General features: G+C 40.2%; 1 protein-coding gene across 1 annotated transcript in view; it reads left to right on the plus strand.

Annotated features, from left to right (window-relative positions):
• The window catches only part of LOC113100068 (adhesion G protein-coupled receptor E1-like), a 28,644-nt gene that overhangs the window by 1,687 nt on the left and 1,458 nt on the right, over positions 1-25,499 (plus strand). The window contains exons 2-19 of the mRNA XM_026264936.1: positions 3,261-3,326; positions 8,199-8,342; positions 8,425-8,553; positions 9,774-9,917; positions 10,000-10,128; positions 10,437-10,556; positions 11,820-11,939; positions 12,921-13,052; positions 13,141-13,190; positions 13,267-13,353; positions 13,433-13,586; positions 15,657-15,773; positions 15,853-16,055; positions 16,177-16,347; positions 16,439-16,633; positions 19,164-19,381; positions 24,091-24,249; positions 24,335-24,506. Of these exons, the coding sequence (XP_026120721.1) occupies positions 3,261-3,326; positions 8,199-8,342; positions 8,425-8,553; positions 9,774-9,917; positions 10,000-10,128; positions 10,437-10,556; positions 11,820-11,939; positions 12,921-13,052; positions 13,141-13,190; positions 13,267-13,353; positions 13,433-13,586; positions 15,657-15,773; positions 15,853-16,055; positions 16,177-16,347; positions 16,439-16,633; positions 19,164-19,381; positions 24,091-24,249; positions 24,335-24,506 (2,510 nt within the window). The remainder of the gene's footprint in view (positions 1-3,260; positions 3,327-8,198; positions 8,343-8,424; positions 8,554-9,773; positions 9,918-9,999; positions 10,129-10,436; positions 10,557-11,819; positions 11,940-12,920; positions 13,053-13,140; positions 13,191-13,266; positions 13,354-13,432; positions 13,587-15,656; positions 15,774-15,852; positions 16,056-16,176; positions 16,348-16,438; positions 16,634-19,163; positions 19,382-24,090; positions 24,250-24,334; positions 24,507-25,499) is intronic.

Raw genomic sequence — 25,499 nt, forward strand, 5'->3', positions numbered from 1 at the left:
ATTTTACAAGAGATTTATATTTCAGATAAATGCTGCTCTTCTGAACTGTCTATTCATCAAAGAAACCTGAAAAACTTCTACTCAGCTGTTTTCAACATTTTCATAATAAGATTTTTTTTTCTTTTCTTTTTCTTTTTTTTTTCTTAGCAGCAAATCAGAATATCAGAATTATTCCTGAAGGATCGTGTGACTGGAGTAATGATGCAAAAAAATTCAGCTTTGGAATCTCAATAAATAACATTTTGAAATATATTAAAATAGAAAACAGCTATTGTCAATTAGCACTGCATTGTGCATATACTTTATCACCTGCTGGAGATTTTTTTGGACTTGAAAAAAAACCCGAAAACAACTGTTTCATAGAGCGATAGCAGGACGCTGTTGCACATATTAGGAGTTTCCTGGTATGAAACTCTGCGTGAGAGCACCCTCCGGCTTTGAGTATGAATGAAACACACACTGCAGGAGAGTTTAGCGCTCCGTGATGTTTATTTCGCCTTCTTGGTCCGGAAAAAACATCAGGTCATTCGCAAACTATCCTGTCTCTTTGAGTTTAAAACTATATTTATTCACACCAGCTCTTGAAAACCTCTATACGAACACATTTGCCCGAAAAAGTGCGGGGGACGAAGTTCCGTGATGATAAGTGGGGTAATCTACGTCCCTGTTACTGTAGTAAAAACTAAAGTTTATTGGTTCACTAATACTAGTTTGCTGTAGCATTCATTAACAAAGTGTAAATACTATAATACAGTATTGTTCAAAATAATAGCAGTACAATGTGACTAACCAGAATAATCAAGGTTTTTCGTATATTTTTTTATTGCTACGTGGCAAACAAGTTACCAGTAGGTTCAGTAGATTCTCAGAAAACAAATGAGACCCAGCATTCATGATATGCACGCTCTTAAGGCTGTGCAATTGGGCAATTAGTTGAATTAGTTGAAAGGGGTGTGTTAAAAAAATAGCAGTGTGGCATTCAATCACTGAGGTCATCAATTTTGTGAAGAAACAGGTGTGAATCAGGTGGCCCCTATTTAAGGATGAAGCCAACACTTGTTGAACATGCATTTGAAAGCTGAGGAAAATGGGTCGTTCAAGACATTGTTCAGAAGAACAGCGTACTTTGATTAAAAAGTTGATTAGAGAGGGGAAAACCTATAAAGAGGTGCAAAAAATGATAGGCTGTTCAGCTAAAATGATCTCCAATGCCTTAAAATGGAGAGCAAAACCAGAGAGACGTGGAAGAAAATGGAAGACAACCATCAAAATGGATAGAAGAATAACCAGAATGGCAAAGGCTCAGCCAATGATCACCTCCAGGATGATCAAAGACAGTCTGGAGTTACCTGTAAGTACTGTGACAGTTAGAAGACGTCTGTGTGAAGCTAATCTATTTTCAAGAATCCCCCGCAAAGTCCCTCTGTTAAAAAAAAAGGCATGTGCAGAAGAGGTTACAATTTGCCAAAGAACACATCAACTGGCCTAAAGAGAAATGGAGGAACATTTTGTGGACTGATGAGAGTAAAATTGTTCTTTTTGGGTCCAAGGGCCACAGGCAGTTTGTGAGACGACCCCCAAACTCTGAATTCAAGCCACAGTACACAGTGAAGACAGTGAAGCATGGAGGTGCAAGCATCATGATATGGGCATGTTTCTCCTACTATGGTGTTGGGCCTATTTATACATTTTGCATTTTGCATACCAGGGATCATGGATCAGTTTGCATATGTTAAAATACTTGAAGAGGTCATGTTGCCCTATGCTGAAGAGGACATGCCCTTGAAATGGTTGTTTCAACAAGACAATGACCCAAAACACACTAGTAAACGGGCAAAGTCTTGGTTCCAAACCAACAAAATTAATGTTATGGAGTGGCCAGCCCAATCTCCAGACCTTAATCCAATTGAGAACTTGTGGGGTGATATCAAAAATGCTGTTTCTGAAGCAAAACCAAGAAATGTGAATGAATTGTGGAATGTTGTTAAAGAATCATGGAGTGGAATAACAGCTGAGAGGTGCCACAAGTTGGTTGACTCCATGCCACACAGATGTCAAGCAGTTTTAAAAAACTGTGGTCATACAACTAAATATGAGTTTAGTGATTCACAGGATTGCTAAATCCCAGAAAAAAAAAAAAAATGTTTGTACAAAATAGTTTTGAGTTTGTACAGTCAAAGGTAGACACTGCTATTTTTTTGAACACACCCCTTTCAACTAATTGCCCAATTGCACAGCCTTAAGAGCGTGCATATCATGAATGCTGGGTCTTGTTTGTTTTCTGACAATCTACTGAACCTACTGGTAACTTGTTTGCCACGTAGCAATAAAAAATATACTAAAAACCTTGATTATTCTGGTTAGTCACATTGTACTGCTATTATTTTGAACAATACTGTATATACAGTATATTACACTTCACTATAGTAAGGTTCAAAAACACTATAGTATTTACTATGGATTAGATGGAACATAATAAAATGAATATCTGTTTTTATGTAATAGTCTTGCTGGTTATTATTTATAGACGAACAACTGTTGTTCATTCTTAAATCAGTTGAGGATGAGTCATTTGTATTAGGGAAGAAGGGACACCTTGTGGTTGGAGTATTTCACAAACTGGTGATAGAGTCCGAAGAAACGAGGCGACGTCTCACTTGAGATGAGGATCGCAACGGTTTCTGAATGTTTTTCTAGTTTTTAGGAAATGTGAAGAACCTGTATGAGCTTGTCCTGTAGGCAGAAACGGGGTCTACAAGTGCTATTGAAAGATCTAAAGACCTTCAGGACATGAAACAGTAGTCAGTTAGAGACTGGTTTTCTTTGGGAATTCCTTCAAAAAGCCTGCAGACATACATAGATAAAACATACTGTTAACGCTTTCCTAAGATGTTGCTGAACGTGTGTGGTGAATCTTTTGAAAAATCAGCAATATGCTTAACATATTACAGTTTGGTGGGGCTCTCTGCTTCTCTTTCTTTTGTAAGATTAAAATCCTTTCAACCACACAAAATAGGTTAAGTATTCAGTTCTAAAATAATTTATCCAGAAGAGAATATAAATAAGTGAGGCGATTAAAAGCAATAACCTTAACTTTTTAATATTGAAGACCTGCGAAATCTTCATTTGATGAATCTACGATTTGACTGCAAATTGCATGCACATTCAATGATGTTATACAGCCATATTTTAATAACTAATTTTTAAAACAGTAAGTCATTTTACATCATTATTTTACATTGTTTTCCTGTCACCCCCAGGTCTCTTTCTGCCGTCATGCAGTGGATGTTCCAGTGGATATACATTTGTTAAAAGGAAATGTGTTGGTAATTGACTTTATTTATGCATTATGTTGTTTGAATTGTAAACGTCTGTATCCCAGATAGTACACATATGTCTGCAAGATGTTTGTTAAAGATCTCTTGATCTGGAAAGCATATGTCTAGAAACATCTTTCAGATGTCAGTTTTACATACATTTTAAATCAGGGCATGATTAATGAGGATAGATCACCCTATTCAGTTGATCGATTAATGGCTAATTACATTTGTAAAGGACTCTACCAATCAATCTCTTGTTCTCCTTATGTTTCTATATGTGTGTATAACACAATTCAGCAGCAAATGAAGACTGAAGCCAGGATGTGGTTTTCCAAAAAATCTTTACTCCAATTTCAGTTTAATAAAAAATAACTGAAGTCACATAAATCACTATTTACAAAACTAACTTACATCATATTACTCACTTACATTCAGGGCTGGACTGGTAATCTGGCAAACCGGGCAAATGCCCGGTGGGCCGACGCACTTGGGGGCCGGTCGATATAATATATATATATATATATTTTTTTTATTGGACAACGACTGGCCCATAAAGTAGGGATAGCGGCCCATTAGTTAATTTTCCATACTGACACTGGACTGGCCCAATCATCTCTTACAGTTTTTCTCAGTCGCTTTGGTACATTTCTCGAATCATTCTTGAGATTTGCAAAATAGTAAGTGCAATTCTCAAAACAACTCGTACAAATAGCAAAACACCATGGATTACCTGCAAAAGCCAGTCTCTTGCTCTAAATCCTGAGTTCATCTCTCAAAAATAAATATCTGTGTCAATGAACATATCAGTGCCATCAGAATGACAAGTCCTTGTGTCATAGTTTATGGATAAGACAGTCAAATTGCTTAGTCATATTGTCAATATAATAGTGTACTCTTGAGGGATGTTCTGATGGAAACCTCTGTATTGAACAATATGCCATATGCTTATGTATGCCATATATCCATTTCAAACGTACACATTTACACATTACTGTATGTGGGATATTGAATGAAAGAGACTGGATAGAATTCACAGTCACAGTCAAAAAAACAAAAACAACAACAACAACAACCTTTACAATGTCATTGTGAAAAAGAAATGTGGACACAAAGATGAAAATAAGTCATTTGTCAGAATTTGTAACTCTTGTGTTGTCCTCTGTCTATACAGTATAAGCTTTCCTGAAGATTCATGAGATGAACCTTTGAGCTATTTCAAAGAAATGGTTTATCATTGGTTTATCATCTACATTTTCTTCATTAGTATATGATACATTACATAATATAATTAAATACATACATATAATACATTTTGAGCAACATGACATGAGCAACTGATAATGTAGGAAACAACAGATAAATGTGCGTAATCAATTGCATGAATGTACAAAAGCAATCGCAACTTGTTCAAAAGAATGATAAACTGGTTTTATGATGTGTATAAATGACTAAATGATGTGGAGGTTGTACAAGTAGTTTTGAGAATTTCATTTCTGTTTTGAAAAATGCACCAAATCGACTGAGAAAAACTGTAACAGGCTCCACACCTCCCCCTCCATTTCTTGTGTCAGATGCAGTCAGTGGCTAAGTGCAGAAACAAGCAGAAGCGCAATGGGGGGGTGCGGAGAAGTTGCGGGCCAAAAAAATAAAAATTCTACTGACATGTTTAGTGCTGTAGCTTCCGTTTCCAAGCCTACAGTACCTGACGACATTTTGCAAGAACAGGTGAACAAAGCACGTGACTAGCCACGGCGGTGCCGGCGGCACCCATATAGAGGTGCAGGTGTCTGATAGTGATATCAAGGAGGGATAGGCTGGGCAGGAGAATGTAATAGAAATGGTACGCATGTTACTGTAGTTAGATGATTAACAGGAAGGGAGTGTTAATCAGGGCGGGTGCAGGAGGGTAGTGTGATGATTTAACGTTACATAAATTAATGAATATTATAATAAGATAACATAATCGTTGTCGCTATTATAAAGTCTGTCAGATTTTTACCTACTATTACACTAGCTACTCAGTCAGCTAAAGTCAAATAACACAGCATAAGCTATTTTGCATTGTTTTTGTAGCTAGGTTAGCAGAGTTAGCTTATTCAATTGCAACTTCGACTGACTATTTTAATGTTAACCCTTTAAAACCCGTAATGGACATACGGCCCTTCTCTAGAAAACTTAAATGATGCCATTTGATTATTTTTAATTATTACTCAAAATGGCTGCGTCAAAGCGCCCACGACGAGTTACACGTCGTGAGAGAAGTAGCTAACGCATGATATTTGGGGATTAAAAAACCCGCCTTGCATTTTGAAAGCTGTCTATTCAACCAAGTAGATATTTTCTTTTTTCTCATGTTTCTAATGAATTTCCAATATCATTTATATGCAATATTAATGGTGAGTGAGTAATTTGAATATCATATATATTATTAGGATGTTCTGTGTGAGTAATTTGGTAGTATAGTTTGTTTTTAACTTTTTTAGAAAAGCCTTTCTAGAGACCTGAGATGCAAATTAGCTTATGCTATACTCTATGTGCAATACATATTTCCCAGTTTTGACTGGGATAATGTTTCTTTTGTACTGTCCCTATACAAATAAACTTATAAATAAAAAATAAATAAATATTTTAAGTGATTTCTCCAACGAAAATGATCAATCTTTTATTTTCACAAAACTGATATAACAAACAGAATCTATTTGGCTTGGTAGTGATTCTTAGACAATCCAAACAATCCTTTTATAGCAGCACATGCTATATATGATTAAGCATTTTAACATCCACAACTTTAACAAATTAAATTGCATATATTATACAGTATTGTTCAAAATAATAGCAGTACAATGTGACTACCCAGAATAATCAAGGTTTTTCGTATATTTTTTTATTGCTACGTGGCAAACAAGTTACCAGTAGGTTCAGTAGATTCTCAGAAAACAAATGAGACCCAGCATTCATGATATGCACGCTCTTAAGGCTGTGCAATTGGGCAATTAGTTGAATTAGTTGAAAGGGATGTGTTCAAAAAAATAGCAGTGTGGCATTCAATCACTGAGGTCATCAATTTTGTGAAGAAACAGGTGTGAATCAGGTGGCCCCTATTTAAGGATGAAGCCAACACTTGTTGAACATGCATTTGAAAGCTGAGGAAAATGGGTCGTTCAAGACATTGTTCAGAAGAACAGCGTACTTTGATTAAAAAGTTGATTAGAGAGGGGAAAACCTATAAAGAGGTGCAAAAAATGATAGGCTGTTCAGCTAAAATGATCTCCAATGCCTTAAAATGGAGAGCAAAACCAGAGAGACGTGGAAGAAAATGGAAGACAACCATCAAAATGGATAGAAGAATAACCAGAATGGCAAAGGCTCAGCCAATGATCACCTCCAGGATGATCAAAGACAGTCTAGAGTTACCTGTAAGTACTGTGACAGTTAGAAGACGTCTGTGTGAAGCTAATCTATTTTCAAGAATCCCCCGCAAAGTACCTCTGTTAAAAAAAAGGCATGTGCAGAAGAGGTTACAATTTGCCAAAGAACACATCAACTGGCCTAAAGAGAAATGGAGGAACATTTTGTGGACTGATGAGAGTAAAATTGTTCTTTTTGGGTCCAAGGGCCACAGGCAGTTTGTGAGACGACCCCCAAACTCTGAATTCAAGCCACAGTACACAGTGAAGACAGTGAAGCATGGAGGTGCAAGCATCATGATATGGGCATGTTTCTCCTACTATGGTGTTGGGCCTATTTATCGCATACCAGGGATCATGGATCAGTTTGCATATGTTAAAATACTTGAAGAGGTCATGTTGCCCTATGCTGAAGAGGACATGCCCTTGAAATGGTTGTTTCAACAAGACAATGACCGAAAACACACTAGTAAACGGGCAAAGTCTTGGTTCCAAACCAACAAAATTAATGTTATGGAGTGGCCAGCCCAATCTCCAGACCTTAATCCAATTGAGAACTTGTGGGGTGATATCAAAAATGCTGTTTCTGAAGCAAAACCAAGAAATGTGAATGAATTGTGGAATGTTGTTAAATAATCATGGAGTGGAATAACAGCTGAGAGGTGCCACAAGTTGGTTGACTCCATGCCACACAGATGTCAAGCAGTTTTAAAAAACTGTGGTCATACAACTAAATATTAGTTTAGTGATTCACAGGATTGCTAAATCCCAGAAAAAAAAAATGTTTGTACAAAATAGTTTTGAGTTTGTACAGTCAAAGGTAGACACTGCTATTTTTTTGAACACACCCCTTTCAACTAATTGCCCAATTGCACAGCCTTAAGAGCGTGCATATCATGAATGCTGGGTCTTGTTTGTTTTCTGACAATCTACTGAACCTACTGGTAACTTGTTTGCCACGTAGCAATAAAAAATATACTAAAAACCTTGATTATTCTGGTTAGTCACATTGTACTGCTATTATTTTGAACAATACTGTATATTTACATTTGTGTCTGTAGTCATTGTAACTGTTCTTGGTTGTGTCTAACAACACCCTTCAGCTGAGGCCACATTTGTGATTATATTGTACTTAAATCATATAATTATGTCTGGTGTGACTGGAACTTCGTTTAAGAGTTTAAAATGGCTTGACGGGAGACTTTTTGTGATGGATGGAAGAATAGATTTATGGATGCCTGAAGAGAATTATACAGATCTTGTTTTTTCTTTTTCTTGACCAGGTCTGTTCTTGGTGTCTAGTGAATCACTTAAATGTTACATTGGATTCGAACAAAGAAACAACAGCTGAGCACTTTATTTGTTTTAGCACAATATGTTTCTGTCTGTATGTCTCTCACACAAGGGAACTTGCGTAACTGTAGTTCTCTTTTAACTTTGTAATGCTGTTTCCTTTCTGACTGTCTTACAGATATAGATGAGTGTGTGACAGATCCGGGTCTGTGTGGTGATGACGCTCAGTGTTTCAATACACCTGGAAGTTACTACTGCAACTGTAATGAAGGATTTCGATCAGCAGCAGCCAGTTTCACAGTAACATCGGGGGAGTGTAGGGGTACGAGAGAGGATTATGGGATAAAAGAGTCCACTACTATGATTTAAATACTGTAACTAATATCAGCTGCTTCCCCCAACAGATATCAATGAGTGTATTGAGAAAACCCATGAATGCAGAGGTGATATGAAGTGTGTGAACACCATGGGCTCCTTCTTGTGCTTCTGTCCACCTGGATTTCATGAACCAACAACAGGCTCAGGATGTGAAGGTGAGCAGCTTCACTCATAGTGCTTTTTTCATTTGGCTGTTAATCAAACCAAAGAACATCTTTACAATTGAGAAATGACCTTTTTTCATTAAAGGTCTGTGTTTACCTTCCAGAAATTAGGTTTGTTTACCATTAGTGCCATGTTGTTAAAACTGTGCTTATATCTATAACTAAAAAGGCCTGTATTAGATAAAAACACAGGGATTTTTATACATTATGTTGGCTTTCCCCCAAAGCCCCAGTTAATTCCTGACCCTGATTATAACTATCCAATATCCATGTGATGCATTTAACAGTTTTAAGCATATAATATAAGTTCTCAGAATCAGTTCTTGCCACCAGATCAGAGGAAGAAAAACAATGATATGCCATGAAACTGTAGTATGCTACTTCTCAACATAATTTGCAATATGACTTTGCATGCAGGTACCATTAATTTATCACCTAACCAATGAAAACATTATATTTGCCTTTGCAAAACATGTTAAAACATCGGATTGAAAGGATGTTTATTTGTCACTCCAGAAATAGATCAAGGTGAGTTGCATTATGACATATTGCATCTCATGCCGTGAGCTCTGATGTTTGACAAATGTTTTAGATAATCTTGGGTTTGTCATAGAAAAGGAGACTTTGCAAACAGTACGAGTTGCCTCAACATAACCTCATTTAGTCTGGCTGATGGAATCATTAACAAAGTCCACTTAGATGTTTGCACATGAAGTGATAAATGTGTTTCCCAGCGTCTCTCTAACTGCTATCATCACAAATTAATTTGCATATATTATATATTTACATTTGTGTCTGTAGTCATTGTAACTGTTCTTGGTTGTGTCTAACAACACCCTTCAGCTGAGGCCACATTTGTGATTATATTGTACTTAAATCATATAATTATGTCTGGTGTGACTGGAACTTCGTTTAAGAGTTTAAAATGGCTTGACGGGAGACTTTTTGTGATGGATGGAAGAATAGATTTATGGATGCCTGAAGAGAATTATACAGATCTTGTTTTTTCTTTTTCTTGACCAGGTCTGTTCTTGGTGTCTAGTGAATCACTTAAATGTTACATTGGATTCGAACAAAGAAACAACAGCTGAGCACTTTATTTGTTTCAGCACAATATGTTTCTGTCTGTATGTCTCTCACACAAGGGAACTTGCGTAACTGTAGTTCTCTTTTAACTTTGTAATGCTGTTTCCTTTCTGATTGTCTTACAGATATAGATGAGTGTGTGACAGATCCGGGTCTGTGTGGTGATCATGTTCAGTGTTTCAATACACCTGGAAGTTACTACTGCAACTGTAATGAAGGATTTCGATCAATAACAGCCAATTTCACAGCAACATCGGGGGAGTGTAGGGGTACGAGAGAGGATTATGGGATAAAAGAGTCCACTACAATGATTTAAATACTGTTACTAATATCAGCTGCTTCCCCCAACAGATATCAATGAGTGTATTGAGAAAACACATGAATGCAGAGGTGATATGAAGTGTGTGAACACCATGGGCTCCTTCATGTGCGTCTGTCCACCAGGATTTCATGAACCAACAACAGGCTCAGGATGTGAAGGTGAGCAGCTTCACTCATAGTGCTTTTTTCATTTGGCTGTTAATCAAACCAAAGAACATCTTTACAATTCAGAAATCACCTTTTTTCATTAAAGGTCTGTGTTTACCTTCCAGAAATTAGGTTTGTTTACCATTAGTGCCATGTTGTTAAAACTTTAGTTTAGTCTGGCTGATGGAATCATTAACAAAGTCCACTTAGATGTTTGCACATGAAGTGATAAATGTGTTTCCCAGCGTCTCTCTAACTGCTATCATTTAACTACTTTACATGTGAACACGTTTGTCTGTGTGTGTGTGTGTCGGCTGCAGATGTGGATGAGTGTGTTTCCTCAGTGTGTGGAGTTCACAGCAGCTGCATTAACACACTTGGCAGCTTCCGCTGCATCTGTTCTCCAGGGTTTCTCAAACATGAGAACGGCTCCTGTACAGGTGAGCATCTATCCTGCAGCATAAATGGCTGCCCACTGCTCCGGGTGTGTGTGTGTGTGTGTTTACTGCTGTGTGTGTGCACTTTGGGTGGGTTAAATGCAGAGCACAAATTCTGAGTATGGGTCACCATACTTGGCTGAATGTCACGTCACTTAATTTAGTTGGCCTCTTCCCCCTTTTAATAATTCAAAGTAAATTGCTCCTAAATAATTGCCATGTTGTTTCATAGCAAACATTTGTGCTTTGCCTAATCAAACCTTGAAGTAGTAGAGGAGATTACACTTTCTGATTATAACTCATGATGAATGAAGTTTATGAGGTGGTGACCCTTTAGTATATTGAATGTCATTCAACTATTACTGAACAAAAGTCCCACTAAACAAATAAAAGAGTAATGCTTCAGTGTTGAAAAAAAAAAAGAACTCTACCGGCTCAGGCTTTTAGACATGAACACTTAATATAAAATCATCAACAGTGGTGACATTTTTTCATACTGCAGTGCAGGATGGTAATTTTTTCTATGGTTTTACCAACCATGCATTGCAGCATGAAGCAGCTGGTTGATTATTACCATTGTCGAGATGATGGATGTTGATGACTCATCATATAAATAACAGCTAATAGCTGCTCACTGCATAATACTGATCTCTCTGTCTCACAACACTTCACACATTGCTACATAGAAACATCAAACAGAAACTCAAGAATCAAGACCCTAACTAGAGCAAACACTGATCTCCATGATGGTGACACAATTTTAACCAATAAAACATCAACATCTGATCCTCTGTAATTCTCAATAACAGTACTTGTTCATCACTAAAGCACAATTATCCTCTTTGAGGACTTGGGATCTGACTTGAAGAATTGGTTGTGACTTGAAAAGGCCAAGTCTGCCCACCTAATCTAAATTCTAACAATATTATTAAATAAAACAATAATATAATAGGAATCGATATTCATCCATCTTCTCTCTCTCACAGACAAAGATGAATGTAAAGATGTTCCTGATGTTTGTGGCACAAACGCCAACTGCTCCAATCATCAGGGCAGCTACAGCTGTAAATTGAGACTTTGCAAACAGTATGAGTTGCCTCGACATAACCTCATTTAGTCTGGCTGATGGAATCATTAACAAAGTCCACTTAGATGTTTGCACATGAAGTGATAAATGTGTTTCCCAGCGTCTCTCTAACTGCTATCATTTAACTACTTTACATGTGAACACGTTTGTCTGTGTGTGTGTGTGTGTGTCGGCTGCAGATGTGGATGAGTGTGTTTCCTCAGTGTGTGGAGTTCACAGCAGCTGCATTAACACACTTGGCAGCTTCCACTGCAACTGTTCTCCAGGGTTTCTCAAACATGAGAACGGCTCCTGTACAGGTGAGCATCTATCCTGCAGCATAAATGGCTGCCCACTGCTCCGGGTGTGTGTGTGTGTGTTCACTGCTGTGTGTGTGCACTTTGGGTGGGTTAAATGCAGAGCACAAATTCTGAGTATGGGTCACCATACTTGGCTGAATGTCACGTCACTTAATTTAGTTGGCCTCTTCACCCTTTTAATAATTCAAAGTAATTTGCTTCTAAATAATTGCCATGTTGTTTCATAGCAAACATTTGTGCTTTGCCTAATCAAACCTTGAAGTAGTAGAGGAGATTACACTTTCTGATTATAACTCATGATGAATGAAGTTTATGAGGTGGTGACCCTTTAGTATATTGAATGTCATTCAACTATTACTGAACAAAAGTCCCACTAAACAAATAAAAGAGTAATACTTCAGTGTTGAAAAAAAAAAAGAACTCTACCGGCTCAGGCTTTTAGACATGAACACTTAATATAAAATCATCAACAGTGGTGACATTTTTTCATACTGCAGTGCAGGATGGTAATTTTTTCTATGGTTTTACCAACCATGCATTGCAGCATGAAGCAGTTGGTTGATTATTACCATTGTCGAGATGATGGATGTTGATGACTCATCATATAAATAACAGCTAATAGCTGCTCACTGCATAATACTGATCTCTCTGTCTCACAACACTTCACACATTGCTACATAGAATGATCAAACAGAAACTCAAGAATCAAGAGCCTAACTAGAGCAAACACTGATCTCCATGATGGTGACACAATTTTAACCAATAAAACATCAACATCTGATCCTCTGTAATTCTCAATAACAGCACTTGTTCATCACTAAAGCACAATTATCCTCTTTGAGGACTTGGGATCTGACTTGAAGAATTGGTTGTGACTTGAAAAGGCCAAGTCTGCCCACCTAATCTAAATTCTAACAATATTATTAAATAAAACAATAATATAATAGGAATCGATATTCATCCATCTTCTCTCTCTCACAGACAAAGATGAATGTACAGATGTTCCTGATGTTTGTGGCACAAACGCCAACTGCTCCAATCATCAGGGCAGCTACAGCTGTAAATGCCATGAGGGTTACAGTAACTATGGCAATAGCCAATCAAAATGCACTGGTGAGTGTTCAGTTTGTATGTGCACATCAGTGTTCATGGTGTAGATACTGATGTGGGAAACAATGAACTGTTTTGTTGTTGTGTGCAGAGATGAGCTGCGACCACTTTGAGTCTGACACAGAGGACACGCCTGCAAAGGTAGAACGACTCCTCATGATTATTTTGTTAGAACTTAGTTAAAAATCTTTAGAGTTGGTTTCTGTGTTTCTTCTAGTTGAAGACTTTACTGGCGCTGTTGAGGAGCAGCTGTGAGTCTATGCGTGGCCCAAACAGCCATCAGATAGGAGAGCAGTTACTGGAGGTTACTTCCTCTTTCTGCTTGCTTCTGCATTTCTCAGTTTGACCGGGAATATTCCTCTAAATCTCACTGTGTTTGACAGAACTTGTTTACTTTCACTGACGAGCTGCTGTCGGGTGGAAACATCGCTGACGGGAAGATGCTGAATCATTGTCTTGACGCGGTGGAGAACAGCATGCGTCTGATTGGACCTCAGCTGAAAGAGCCTGTGACCAGGATGGAGACACACAACACCTGTGAGAAACAACATGCATTACACATTCATTGTGTTTCTGGTCTTCAATCAGTGAAAATATTCTTAAACCGAAAACTTTACTTTAGATGTGATGTGTAAAATTAGGTTCATAAAACTTGCAGAAACTCTGATTACTGAATGGAAATACTGTTGTGAAAAATATATTTTATTATGAACACAGATTTTCACAAATTTGTAATTGTTTAGGACTGAAATCAGTTCTGTGTAGTAGAGCTGTGCAAAAAATCGAACGTGATTTTCATGCACATCTCATCAGTAAAGACACTCCTTTAATTAGAAGTATTATCTCCAGCACGTGTGTTCAGATCAGGGTTGCCAGGTTTTCAGAACAAATCCTGCCCCGGTGCTTCTCAAAACTAGTCCAAAACTAATCGCGATTCCAGGAGGTTCCCAGATTTAAAAAAAAAAAATGCTTCCCGGGGTTAAAATATACGTTTTTTTTGGCATGGTTGTCATGGTAAAATTCGCATTTTAGGGGCTAAATATCTCGTTATTGGTATTGGGGTTGCTTCGAACTTTTGGACTAGTTTTGAGAAGCAACTGGGCAGGATTTGTTGTGAAAACCTGGCAACCCTGATATGAACACACGTGCTGGAGATAATACTTCTAATTAAAAGAGCGTCTTTACTGATGAGATGTGCATGAAAATCGCATTCGATTTTTTGCACAGCCCTACTGTGTAGACATTCGGGGGTATTCGGGGATGCGATATATCACGGTAATTAATATGCACTATATTGTTATCGTGGGCACTTCTAAATCCTGTGAATAATTATATATATTACAAATTATTCAGACTTTGGAATGCATTTTAAGAATACTATTCCCATCAGCTGGTCAAAATGCACAACACTGCTGTATGATGCTTAAAAGACACAAATGGCTTTGGTGTAAAAAAAAAAAAAAAACATGCACGAGAAGCACATGGGAACATGTGAGAGACGTGCTGAATGAAAAAAACATTCATTCTCTGACAGCAGATGGAGCTAAACTGCAGAAAAATAGCAGCTTTTACTCTGGAAACCCCAAAAATAAAGCAGCTGTGCTACTTTCTAAAACGTATTTAAATAGCCATTCAGAATTGTGGATTTGCAATGGTGTTCATCACAGCCAAATACTTAAATGTTTAGACTTAATAGGCTATTTATTTTCAAACTTCTTTTTTCATTTTAATCTGGACTACAACATGCCCTAGAGTTTAGATTCTTTATTGTTAATTCACACTTTACATTAGGGCTTCAGTAGTTAACATTAGATAATTAACTGCAAACACTTTATATTTATATACACATACACTTATTTATCTAACACACATACTTAGTATACACTTAAATTTTGCACATAATATACATGTACATACATAACTGCATTTTGTAAATATACCTGCCTACAATTGCCAATTTGTATATTGTCATTCACTATCTACTTATTTGTATTTTTTATTCTTTCATTATGTGTTTTATGTTCTGTCGCTGTCATTCTGTTGTACTGAGGAGCTTCTGTCACAAAAACAAATTCCTCGTATGTGTAAACATACTTGGCAATAAAGCTCATTCTGATTCTGATTCTGATTAATTAGTTAACATAAACTGCCAATGAAAAATTATTCCGAACATTCATTAATCTTAGATATTCCAATATTTAATAAGACGTTGTTAAAATCAAAAGATGCAACTGTGTTATTTAATGACATAACATGAACTAAGACTTGTATTTTTTAAACAAAGATTAATAACTAATTCTGTAGCAAATGAAGCTAGTGCTCATTGTGAATGTTAATGGTTAACAAATGACGTCTTCTTTTAAAGTAATACCTGTTGGTCTTTATAGTTCTTTTGCACATTAATCTGTGTAAAACTTTTAACTTTATATTTTTCTGTATTGCTTTATTGTATTTAAATGTTCAGTTATTTTTGTTATACTGTATTATGACCCCTTTTTCAAATTTCAATACCATGATTATACCGTGATAAAAGCAAAGGCAAATAATCGCAACAGGAAAATATGATACCGGCATATCCCTAGTTCTGTGTGATCATGTGATTGACAGTTGCTGAAGTTGCAGTCATGCGGGGGCAGACTCCACCCAGTGGGCGTGTCACTCTGAGCACAGACTCCGCCCTCTTCAGCACCAGCTGGGAAACAGTTGTAGGCAAATCATATCCAGGTACAACTAAAACCAGTGCACATATATGTACCAATGAAACCATCAGCACTTTCATGAGGAGATCTTCTCTTGGTCACAGGTTTTGCATTTGCGGCTCTGGTCAGTTATAAAGATCTGAACTCATCCAGTGATCTGCTCCACAAGATGAGCAATGAGAGATCAGACGATAAAGAGAGAAGTGTCACTTATCAACTCAACTCTAAAGTGGTGACGGCCGTCGTCAGTAATGAAGAAACCAAGCAGCTGTCAGAGTCGGTGACGCTCGTCTTTAGACACGTGGAGGTGAAGATACTGACAGATCAGCTTATGACCAGCACAAGATCTCACTGGACACATTTCATTTGTAGAAAATCTAACATTCATGTATTTTTTTCCGTTTTCTGAACTGTCAATCAATATTCAGGAAAGAGTGGAGTCTGAGGGCATGGCTTACTCTTGTGTGTACTGGGATGAGACTGAGGGGGCGTGGTCTGGGCGGGGCTGTAAGAGGACTGAGTCTAACAGCACTCATACAGTGTGTTCCTGCTCTCATCTCAGTAGTTTCGCTGTGCTCATGGCTCTCTATCCTGTCCAGGTACATCTGTGAGCCAGAAAACAGGGGTTTAACATATTTAATTCAGATTCTAGATTAAATGTTGATGATTTTCCCTCTTCCTCTCCTCCAGGACGCATTTGATTTGGTGTTGATCACACAAGTGGGTTTGGCTCTGTCTCTGGTCTGTTTATTTCTCTGCATCCTGACTTTCAAGTTCTGCCACTCTATCCAAGGAACCCGAACCAGCATTCATCTCCATCTGAGCATCTGTCTCTTCATTGCAGACCTCATCTTCCTCTGTGGGATCACCAGTACTCACAATCAGGTGTGTCTGAGTGCAAAAACTACAGCTAACAGGAAACATTCTCAGAACTCTGGCCAACATTCCGGAAAGGTTCTCTCAAAGTTACAAACAAACATTCTTCCAGTAACTTTAATAGAACATGTTCAAAATTATATGCTCTTGAATTATGGTCTCAAAACATAAGCACAAAAACATCTTTAATTCATTCATGGATTGTTTACCTGAAACCGTTGTAGGTGGACGTTACTAGATATTAGTGGTCGACCGATATATCGCCATGGCTGATGTACTACTCGTTTGCCATCAGCATTAAGGAAATACGCATTTATATAAATTAAACAAATCTTTGAATGGCTGATGGACATTTAATTTGCAAACTTAATCAAATCCATCTGTGAGATCTTGTGAAGATTGTTCATTTTTATCCAGCATGATCACATGTTCTATGCATGACGGTCGGTCCTTGTGACCTTAATGCTCTAAACATTTTAAACTCATGATTTCAAATTATGCTGTGCTTTATGCACTTGCCCACTGTCATATTCGTGTCCTTTTCTCTGTGTGCTGTTTGTTAAATCAGTGTTACCCTGGCTTTATTTGAAAAATATCTTTCCCAATGGACATAAACTTACCAGAATACTGAGTGCTCTGTTGGTTACAGTGTTTACTTACTTTATAAAGAGATACTCCACTGCAAAATCAGCATTTAATTAAACCTTTTGTCGAGTCCGTCTGCTTGGGTGTGGTAGACGGTTGTCTGTAGCTGCTTTATCCAGAGTAGCCGGCAGATATCAGCCATTATTCGGGTCATAAATGGGGTTCCCTGATCGGTCAGGATCTCCGCTGGGATGCCGACTCAGCTAAAGAAAAGGAACAGCTTACTTGCGATGTTCTTGGCAGTGTCGTAGTCTACGATCGTCAGGATGTGCTTGTGTCCCCGGGCTGACTTTGGCAATGGCCCTACCACATCCATTCAGATGCACTCAAATGACACCTCTATGATGGGCAGCGGAATGAGTGGTGTGGGGGGAGACGGTCTCGGTGTGGTCTTTTGGCAGATGGGGCACGCCTGAAAAAAAACCCACTTTACCTCGGCTTCTAGGCCGGGCCAATGGAATCGATCCCGGATGCGTTAGCCATGCCGAGATGCCCTGCCAAGGGATGGGCAAGCGCTAGCTGCAATACGGTCTCAGTCTTGGGATTAGGATTTTGGGAAGGGGACTCACCATCTTTCCCGCTATCCGAGGCCAAGAGAAGGGGCGGCAGAGTTTTTTTCCTGCGCGCCAACAGAGTCTCAAATCCCGGCCAGTCCCTCCCTAGCAGAACCGGCCCTGGCAGATCCTTTACCATCCCAACTTCTACGGGATAGTTTCCAGGTGATGCTGAATTAGTTACACGGCGGGCTGGCACCTGCCGCGTGTCACCATAGATGCAGGCAATCGGCAGCAGGGACTTAGCTTCTCCACAGGGAAGTAAGATGTGCGCTTGGACGAGGCTAACAGCACTACCGTTGATTTTTATCCTTGCCTCGGGGGCTCTAGGTGGCAGATCTTTATGAAGAACACAGCCTACCTGCCATGTCCAAGCGGGAGTGGATGAGGACACTGTGGGCAGTGGCTCATCCCATGGATTGGGGAGACTGGCCTGTCTACTGGCCACGTGATGCCCTTCGTTACGCACTGCTCCTGGACCACCCTCTGGGACCATGGCGGTGCTTGCTCCGTAGCCTCACGGTGGTGGGCCGCCTCCGCCAATTTGATCGCCTCTGATAATTCCAGCGTTGTCTTAAGATTTTGCATTCCGATGGTGACAGGGCAGGGCTTGGACGAGGCGATTAACCACCATGCGTTCCGTTACCTGGCTGGCTGTGGGCTCTCCATCCATGAGCCAATGCTGGGTGAGTCGTGAGAGCTCAGTGGCCTTAGTCTCTAGCATAGAGGAGTCTCACCCCCTTCACCATGCCTTGAATGGCTTATCTGGCCATCACTGAACGAGCCGCAGCTGTGGCCGATCAGCCTGTGACGTGCGGATGCAGGTGCTCCTTGTCCATTTCCAGGGCAACGCTGATAGTCGGTTGGGACGCTCATCACACTATTTATGTATTTGTGAAAAATACATTATCATCTAAAGTATGTTTATTTTACACATTTAATTTTTCGCCTATCGGCCGAAGCTTTCCAGGATATCAAAAAAATCCAATATCGGTCGACTACTACTACATATTTTAGAATGTTTAGAAAACATTCTAAAGTAACATTACTGTAATGTTTGCAAAATTGTAAACATTTTATGTAAATATTTGCGTAACCAAGAAGAATCAATAAATAATTTAAATCATAATTTACTGGTATTGTGTGAATAACATTGTGGATGTAATCAACAAAAATATAACTGTAATTTGATTATGAGCATTTTAAAATGTAATATAATCTAATTATGAGTATTTAATGTAGATTACATGTAATCAGTTACTACGCAGCCCTGGTAATACACAGATTAACATTTACTCTTAGCAATCCTGAGGATGCCCTGACGTGTGTTTCTCTCTCAGGTAGCGTGTGGGATTGTGGCCGGTCTGCTTCATTTCTTCTTCTTGTCTGCGTTCTGCTGGATGCTGCTGGAGGGAGTTCAGCTCTACCGGATGGTTGTGCTTGTGTTTCACACCACATTAAAACACCTCTACATGTATTTGGTGGGATACGGAGTCCCTCTCGTCATCGTCACCATCTCTGCCATCGCCTTCCCAGCAGGTTATGGGACCAGTAGACAGTGAGTGTCTGCATCCAGCACTGTTTATTTGTAGAAGTGTGTCTGCAGAAGGCATTATATCACTTTGGTATGCATTTTGATCTCAAAGTACGCTGGTACAATTTGTCTAAACTATGCAAACACCTTGTGACACCTCTGTTCATGCGCAGTATTCAAAACAATCAACAGCAAAAGAATGAAGAGTTCTACCTGTCAGAGCCAATTTTGGTTTTGCTTTTAAATAATTACTGAGCATTTTATGTCTCTCCAAGATGGCTCTGTTTGTGTGTGCACTGAGATGAGGAAACACCTGAGAAACAACACGAGCCTTGTATCTTCCCTTGTAATGACTGTAATCTCATGTGGCTTCTTATCACATAATTGTGCAGAAATACATTCTATAAACTGTGATAAAGATGTCGATTAGCAATTGATTATAAATATACTTAATTATTAAAATACCAGAGGTGGTTTTAAGAATACATATAAACATTGCCACAGTAGAGAGTTTATTGTCTTAATGTTCTTTTTGAATGTCATCACTCAAAGCGTTTCTATCATCTTTTGTTCAGTTTCAACAAAATGTAATTTTTGTCCATATTAGGGATTTCCTTGAGCGTCCTGAGCTCTATTACTTATGTGACGCATATTGGGATTTTCTGCGCGAGGGTGCCATGAAACGGACATTGCATTTGTTTATAGCACTAAATAATGTCAAATCCAAAAAAATAATAATAATAATAATACTTTTCTCAAAATAAATTTCAAGTAGAAATATGATAGACAATGTTTTCATGACTTAATACAAATAGTTTTAATTAAAGTGCACTGGAGTTTTTTTTTTTTTCTTTTTTTAAATAGCATTTAAAAATAGAATTGTTAAAAAGAACTAAACCAAAAACTGTGGTTAAAAAAACAAGGTATTTATTGAACTGTGGGCTGACTGTATTTTTCATCCCTACTGTTTACTCTTAAACACTGTATAACAGAAGAAAAAAATTCCACGTTTGGCAGGTCTGCTTTTATCAGTAATTCATATCTAGGCTTCAGAAACACTCCTTCAGCCGCCTCATGGTCAAACATCAACTCAGGAGCTGTAAATCCAGTTTAATCATTCACAGAGTCTGAGATGTAATGCCATTCCAGTCACAATCTGTTATCATCATAATAACTTCCATGGGCGGGTGACATGTTTAATATGAGGAAGATACACAGGCAAGATCTAATCAGGATTCATCTGTTTTAAAATTAGACTTGCAGTCTGACTGAACTTTCTGTGGAAGAGCAAAGAAAGTCAGTAGGGCATGAAGATTATTATAATTAACTAAAACGAAATCTAAACCCTTAAAAATATATGTCACACACCTGGACTCATTTAATGTTTTTGCCCCAGTGACCCAGTTTCTGTCTTCCGTGATTAGTTCCCAGGTGTGTCTATTATCTTCCTCATGTGTTCCATGTCCCTGTTAATTTAATGATTCCATCCACCTGTGTTTCCCCCATTATCCTTTGTACTTAAGCCTTGTCCTTTCAGTTCTGTTTTGTCGGGTCTTCATTCATCACTTGCTACTTACGTGTGTCTACCTCTGTGCTCCATGTTGGATATCCCCTGTGTTGGATATATTAAAAGCCTTATTCTGTTTATCCTCGACTCCGTGTTCCTTCAGGCAGCGTAAAACCGTGACAGAAGACCCGACCTAATAAGAGAAAATAGAAAACTGCGTGTTCTTCCCTCCGTTTTGTTTTTGTGTTTTCAAAGTCTTTTCTTTTCTTAGTGTTTCTATGGATCCCCTCTATCGTCCCGAATTCCTCATCCTTCTGCTGAAGCAGGAAGAACGCTCTCTCGAGGACCACACCAGATGGTTTCTCCTATTAGCAAATGCCACCAGCTACCCGGACGGCGCGCTCTGCACCTTCTACAACACCAGCCTGAACTCCAAATGCAGAGCGTTGTCGTCCGAAGATGGTCCTCGAGAGAATTTCGCCGCATACGTGGAGTGGACTCTGGCGAGAAATGGCTCATCTCTCACCGTCTGCCCCATAGAGGACCTCGCCAGCCCCACTCCCGACCCAGAGACCAGCCAGCCACCATCTCGCTACACGGAGCCAGAGCCCACCGCAGCCGCAGAGCCCGAGCCATCCATTGACAGGGAACAGGATCTCGAGAGCGCGACTGACCAGGTGTGTGAGCCGGCAACACCGTGCATCGTGGGAGTCCTCGTGGAGATCGAGGGCGTGGAGGAAAGCCCTGCCCACACTCCTGCGACTGAGGGTGAGCTGTATACAGTCTCTGAAGATCGTATGGAGCAAGTTCTGGATCTGATGGACTGGTCTATGGAGGTAATCCCTAATTTTCCTGTTTCCCCGCTGGTTCCGTCCAGCCCTGATTCCCCTGTATACCCTCTCAGTCTCCCACTCCTACCTCCTCCAGTCATTTCCTCTGCTCCATTTCCGCTGGTTCCGCCCAGCCCTGAGTTTTCTGTTTCTCCGCTGGTTACGCCCAGCCCTGAGTTTTCTGTTTCTCCGCTGGTTACGCCCAGCCCTGAGTTTTCTGTTTCTCCGCTGGTTCCGCCCAGCCCTGAGTTTCCTGTATCTCCGCTGGTTCTGCCCAGCTCTGAATCTTCTGTTTCTCCGCTGGTTCCGCCCAGCCCTGAGTTTTCTTTTTCTCCGCTTGTTCCGCCCAGCCCTGAGTTTTCTGTTTCTCCGCTGGTTCTGCCCAGTCCTGAGTTTCCTGTGTCTCCGCTGGTTCCGCCCAGCCCTGAGTTTCCTGTGTCTCCGCTGGTTCCGCCCAGCCCTGAGTTTCCTGTGTCTCCGCTGGTTCCGCCCAGCCCTGAGTTTCCTGTTTCTCCGCTGGTTCCGCCCAGCCCTGAGTTTCCTGTGTCTCCGCTGGTTCCGTCCAGCCCTGAGTTTCCTGTGTCTCCGCTGGTTCCGCCCAGCTCTGAATCTTCTGTGTCTCCGCTGGTTCCGCCCAGCTCTAAATCTTCTGTGTCTCCGCTGGTTCCGCCCAGCCATGATTTTTCTGTTTCACCGCTGGTTCCGCCCAGCCCTGAATCTTCTGTGTCTCCTGTATTCCCTCCCAGCCTCCCTCTCCCGCCTCCTCCCAAACCTGCTGGTCCCTCTACTCCTCTTTCGCTGGTTCCGTCCAGTCCTGATCCTCCTGTCCTTCCTCCCACCCTTCTCCTCTCTCCCCCTCCTAGACCAGCCAGTTCCTCGTCATCCCTGCTGGTGCCAGTCAGTCCCGCAGCTCACCCTCAGTCCGCGCCATCGGGGCGCGGTGGTTCGCCGCTGGACTGCCAGTCTCCAGCTCCGCCTTGGCGTGTTAAGGCCCTGTCTCCGCCTCCAGCCTCCGAGCCCTGGACTCCTCCTCGGTCCTTCGACCCAGCGGCTCCGCCTTGGCTCTTAGCTCCCTCGTCTCCACCGTGGCCTGTCATCCCACCTGCTCCACCGGGCTCCCTCGTCCCTCCGGCTCCACCTTGGTCAGTCGTCGACCATCCGCCGCCTCGGGACTCCACTCCTCTGGTTCCACCTCGTCACTCCATCCCTCCGGCTCTGTCAGGCTCCTCCTTCCCTCCAGTTCCACCTCCATCCTCGGTCACTCCGGCTCCACAGCGGTCTGCCAGGACCCCGCCTCTGCCTTGGTCGCCTGAGCCTTCAGCTCCACCTAGGCCCTCCGGATCCTCGACGTCACCCTGGCTCTGCGGCTGTGCTGCTCCATCTTGGGCTCCTCACCCACCAGTGCAGTCTCCGCCTGTCGGCCCCCTGGTGTCGTCGACCCTTCCTTCACCATGGCTCCTCCCGCCGTCGACTCCACCTTGGATCTCCGTCCTGGCTGGTCTCTGGTGGACCATCTGGCTCCTCCTGCTCCTGTCTCCTCCCTGGCTCCTCCCTCCGTCGTCTCCTCCCTGGCTCCTCCTTCTGTGGTCCCTGTCTGCTGGCCCCCTCCTGGGAGTCCGTCCTCCACCGGAACCTCCTCCCAAGTTCCCACCCACGCCTCCCTCTGTTGTTTCTACGGTGCGAGGACGCACCTACCGGGAGGGGGGAGTACTGTCACACACCTGGACTCATTTAATGTTTTTGCCCCAGTGACCCAGTTTCTGTCTTCCGTGATTAGTTCCCAGGTGTGTCTATTATCTTCCTCATGTGTTCCATGTCCCTGTTAATTTAATGATTCCATCCACCTGTGTTTCCCCCATTATCCTTTGTACTTAAGCCTTGTCCTTTCAGTTCTGTTTTGTCGGGTCTTCATTCATCACTTGCTACTTACGTGTGTCTACCTCTGTGCTCCATGTTGGATATCCCCTGTGTTGGATATATTAAAAGCCTTATTCTGTTTATCCTCGACTCCGTGTTCCTTCAGGCAGCGTAAAACCGTGACAATATAGTCTTGAAAAATAAGCTAGTAGCATTTTTCATTTTCATTTAAATGAACTTATACTAAATCCAAAATAAGTATTAATCAAAACTTATATAGAAATACTCAAATTATAAACAATTATAAAAAAAGTGTCAAATTATTAATGCAAACCATATTTAAAAAAAAATAATAATGAAAAAAAACACATTTAGTTAAATCTTTAAAATGAAAATATAAAACTAAAAACTATCTTTAATAGTATATCAAGGACATCAAAATAGCTGTGTCGGAGGTGTGAGTCGGAAGTAATGTGAATGAGGGATGAGCGAGTCTTTTGTATGTCGTAATCATCATCTTATCCTAATGTGTGTTGCAGCTGCTGGCTCTCTCTCGATCTTTACTTCATCTTGAGTTTTTTCGTGCCAGTCTGCATCGTCATGAGCCTCAATTGTTTCTTCTTCATCATCACTGTCTGGAAACTGGCCCAGAAGTTATCCAGCCTCAATCCAGACCTCTCCAGCCTCCACAAGATCAGGTCTGAGTGTGTTCTTATCCCCAAACTGATTCAGGCATGATTTTACATCTGTCAGTGGTTTTGATGAAGTATATTTGGTGTGTAGGAGTTTCACGGTGACCGCTGTGGCTCAGTTGTGTGTTCTCGGAGGAACGTGGGTCTTCGGCTTCTTCCTCTTCCAGGAGGACGGGACTGAAGTCATGTTGTACCTCTTCACGATCTTAAACAGCCTGCAGGGGGCGTTCATCTTCATCATGCACTGCCTGCTGTCCAAACCGGTATCTAAAACACATCATGACTCAGAAACCACATGGTGACACACTCACCCACTGAACGTCTGCTAACAGGGGTTTGTTTTAGATTTAACATCTCAGTGGTTTAAAGTAATAGTTCACCTAAAAATAAAAATGTTTCACTTTTCCAACCACATAAGGAGAAATTTACAAAGTATCTCACTCGTGGTTGTCTGTATGATGGCAGTTGATGACATTCTTCAAGCTTTAAGAAAAATTATGCAGAAGCGACACAGCAATCTGAATTAGTGGTTTACCGATATTTGCAGTTTTTATATTACTGGCATTGACCGATAAAATTTGCTGTTGGCCGATAAGTGTTACAAGCGGCTTTTATTTAGGAAGTGACCAAACCTTTTGACAGTGCTAAGGAAGGCGCATCTGAGCACAGATTCAAGCATAATGTTTAAGTTCTTGATTTATCAAACTGTGCTGTGCTATATCCAATTTTTATATTCAGTTGGTATCCATGTTATATTTACTTCATGCATATCCCCAGTACTTTATTTGGGTGAACTGTTGGTTACAGCATTTACTTCCTTTTTATTCACGATTTAAACAATTTCATTATTTGTGACAAATACTACATTAGGATTATTACAGATTTATTTTTGGTCTACAATTTACAAAATGTATAAAAACTGTAAATTTCAGTCTTTCATGGTTATGCATGTTATTTACATAGTGTAACATCATATATGTGACCCTGGGGCACAAAACTAGTCTGAAATCTCTGGGGTATATTTGTAGCAAGAGCCAAAAACACATTGTATGGGTCAAAAATCATTAGAATATTAAGTAAAGATCCTGTTCTATGAAGATATTTTCTAAATTTCCTACCATAAATATATCAAAACGTAATGTTTGATTATTAATATGCATTGCTAAGAACTTCATTTGAACAACTTTAAAGATGATTTTCTCAATATTTAGATTTTTTTGCTCCCTCAGATTCCAGATTTTCAAATAGTTGTATCT

The sequence above is a fragment of the Carassius auratus genome, unplaced genomic scaffold (genome assembly GCF_003368295.1).
Source record: "Carassius auratus strain Wakin unplaced genomic scaffold, ASM336829v1 scaf_tig00217156, whole genome shotgun sequence".
Classification (NCBI taxonomy): Eukaryota; Metazoa; Chordata; class Actinopteri; order Cypriniformes; family Cyprinidae; genus Carassius; species Carassius auratus.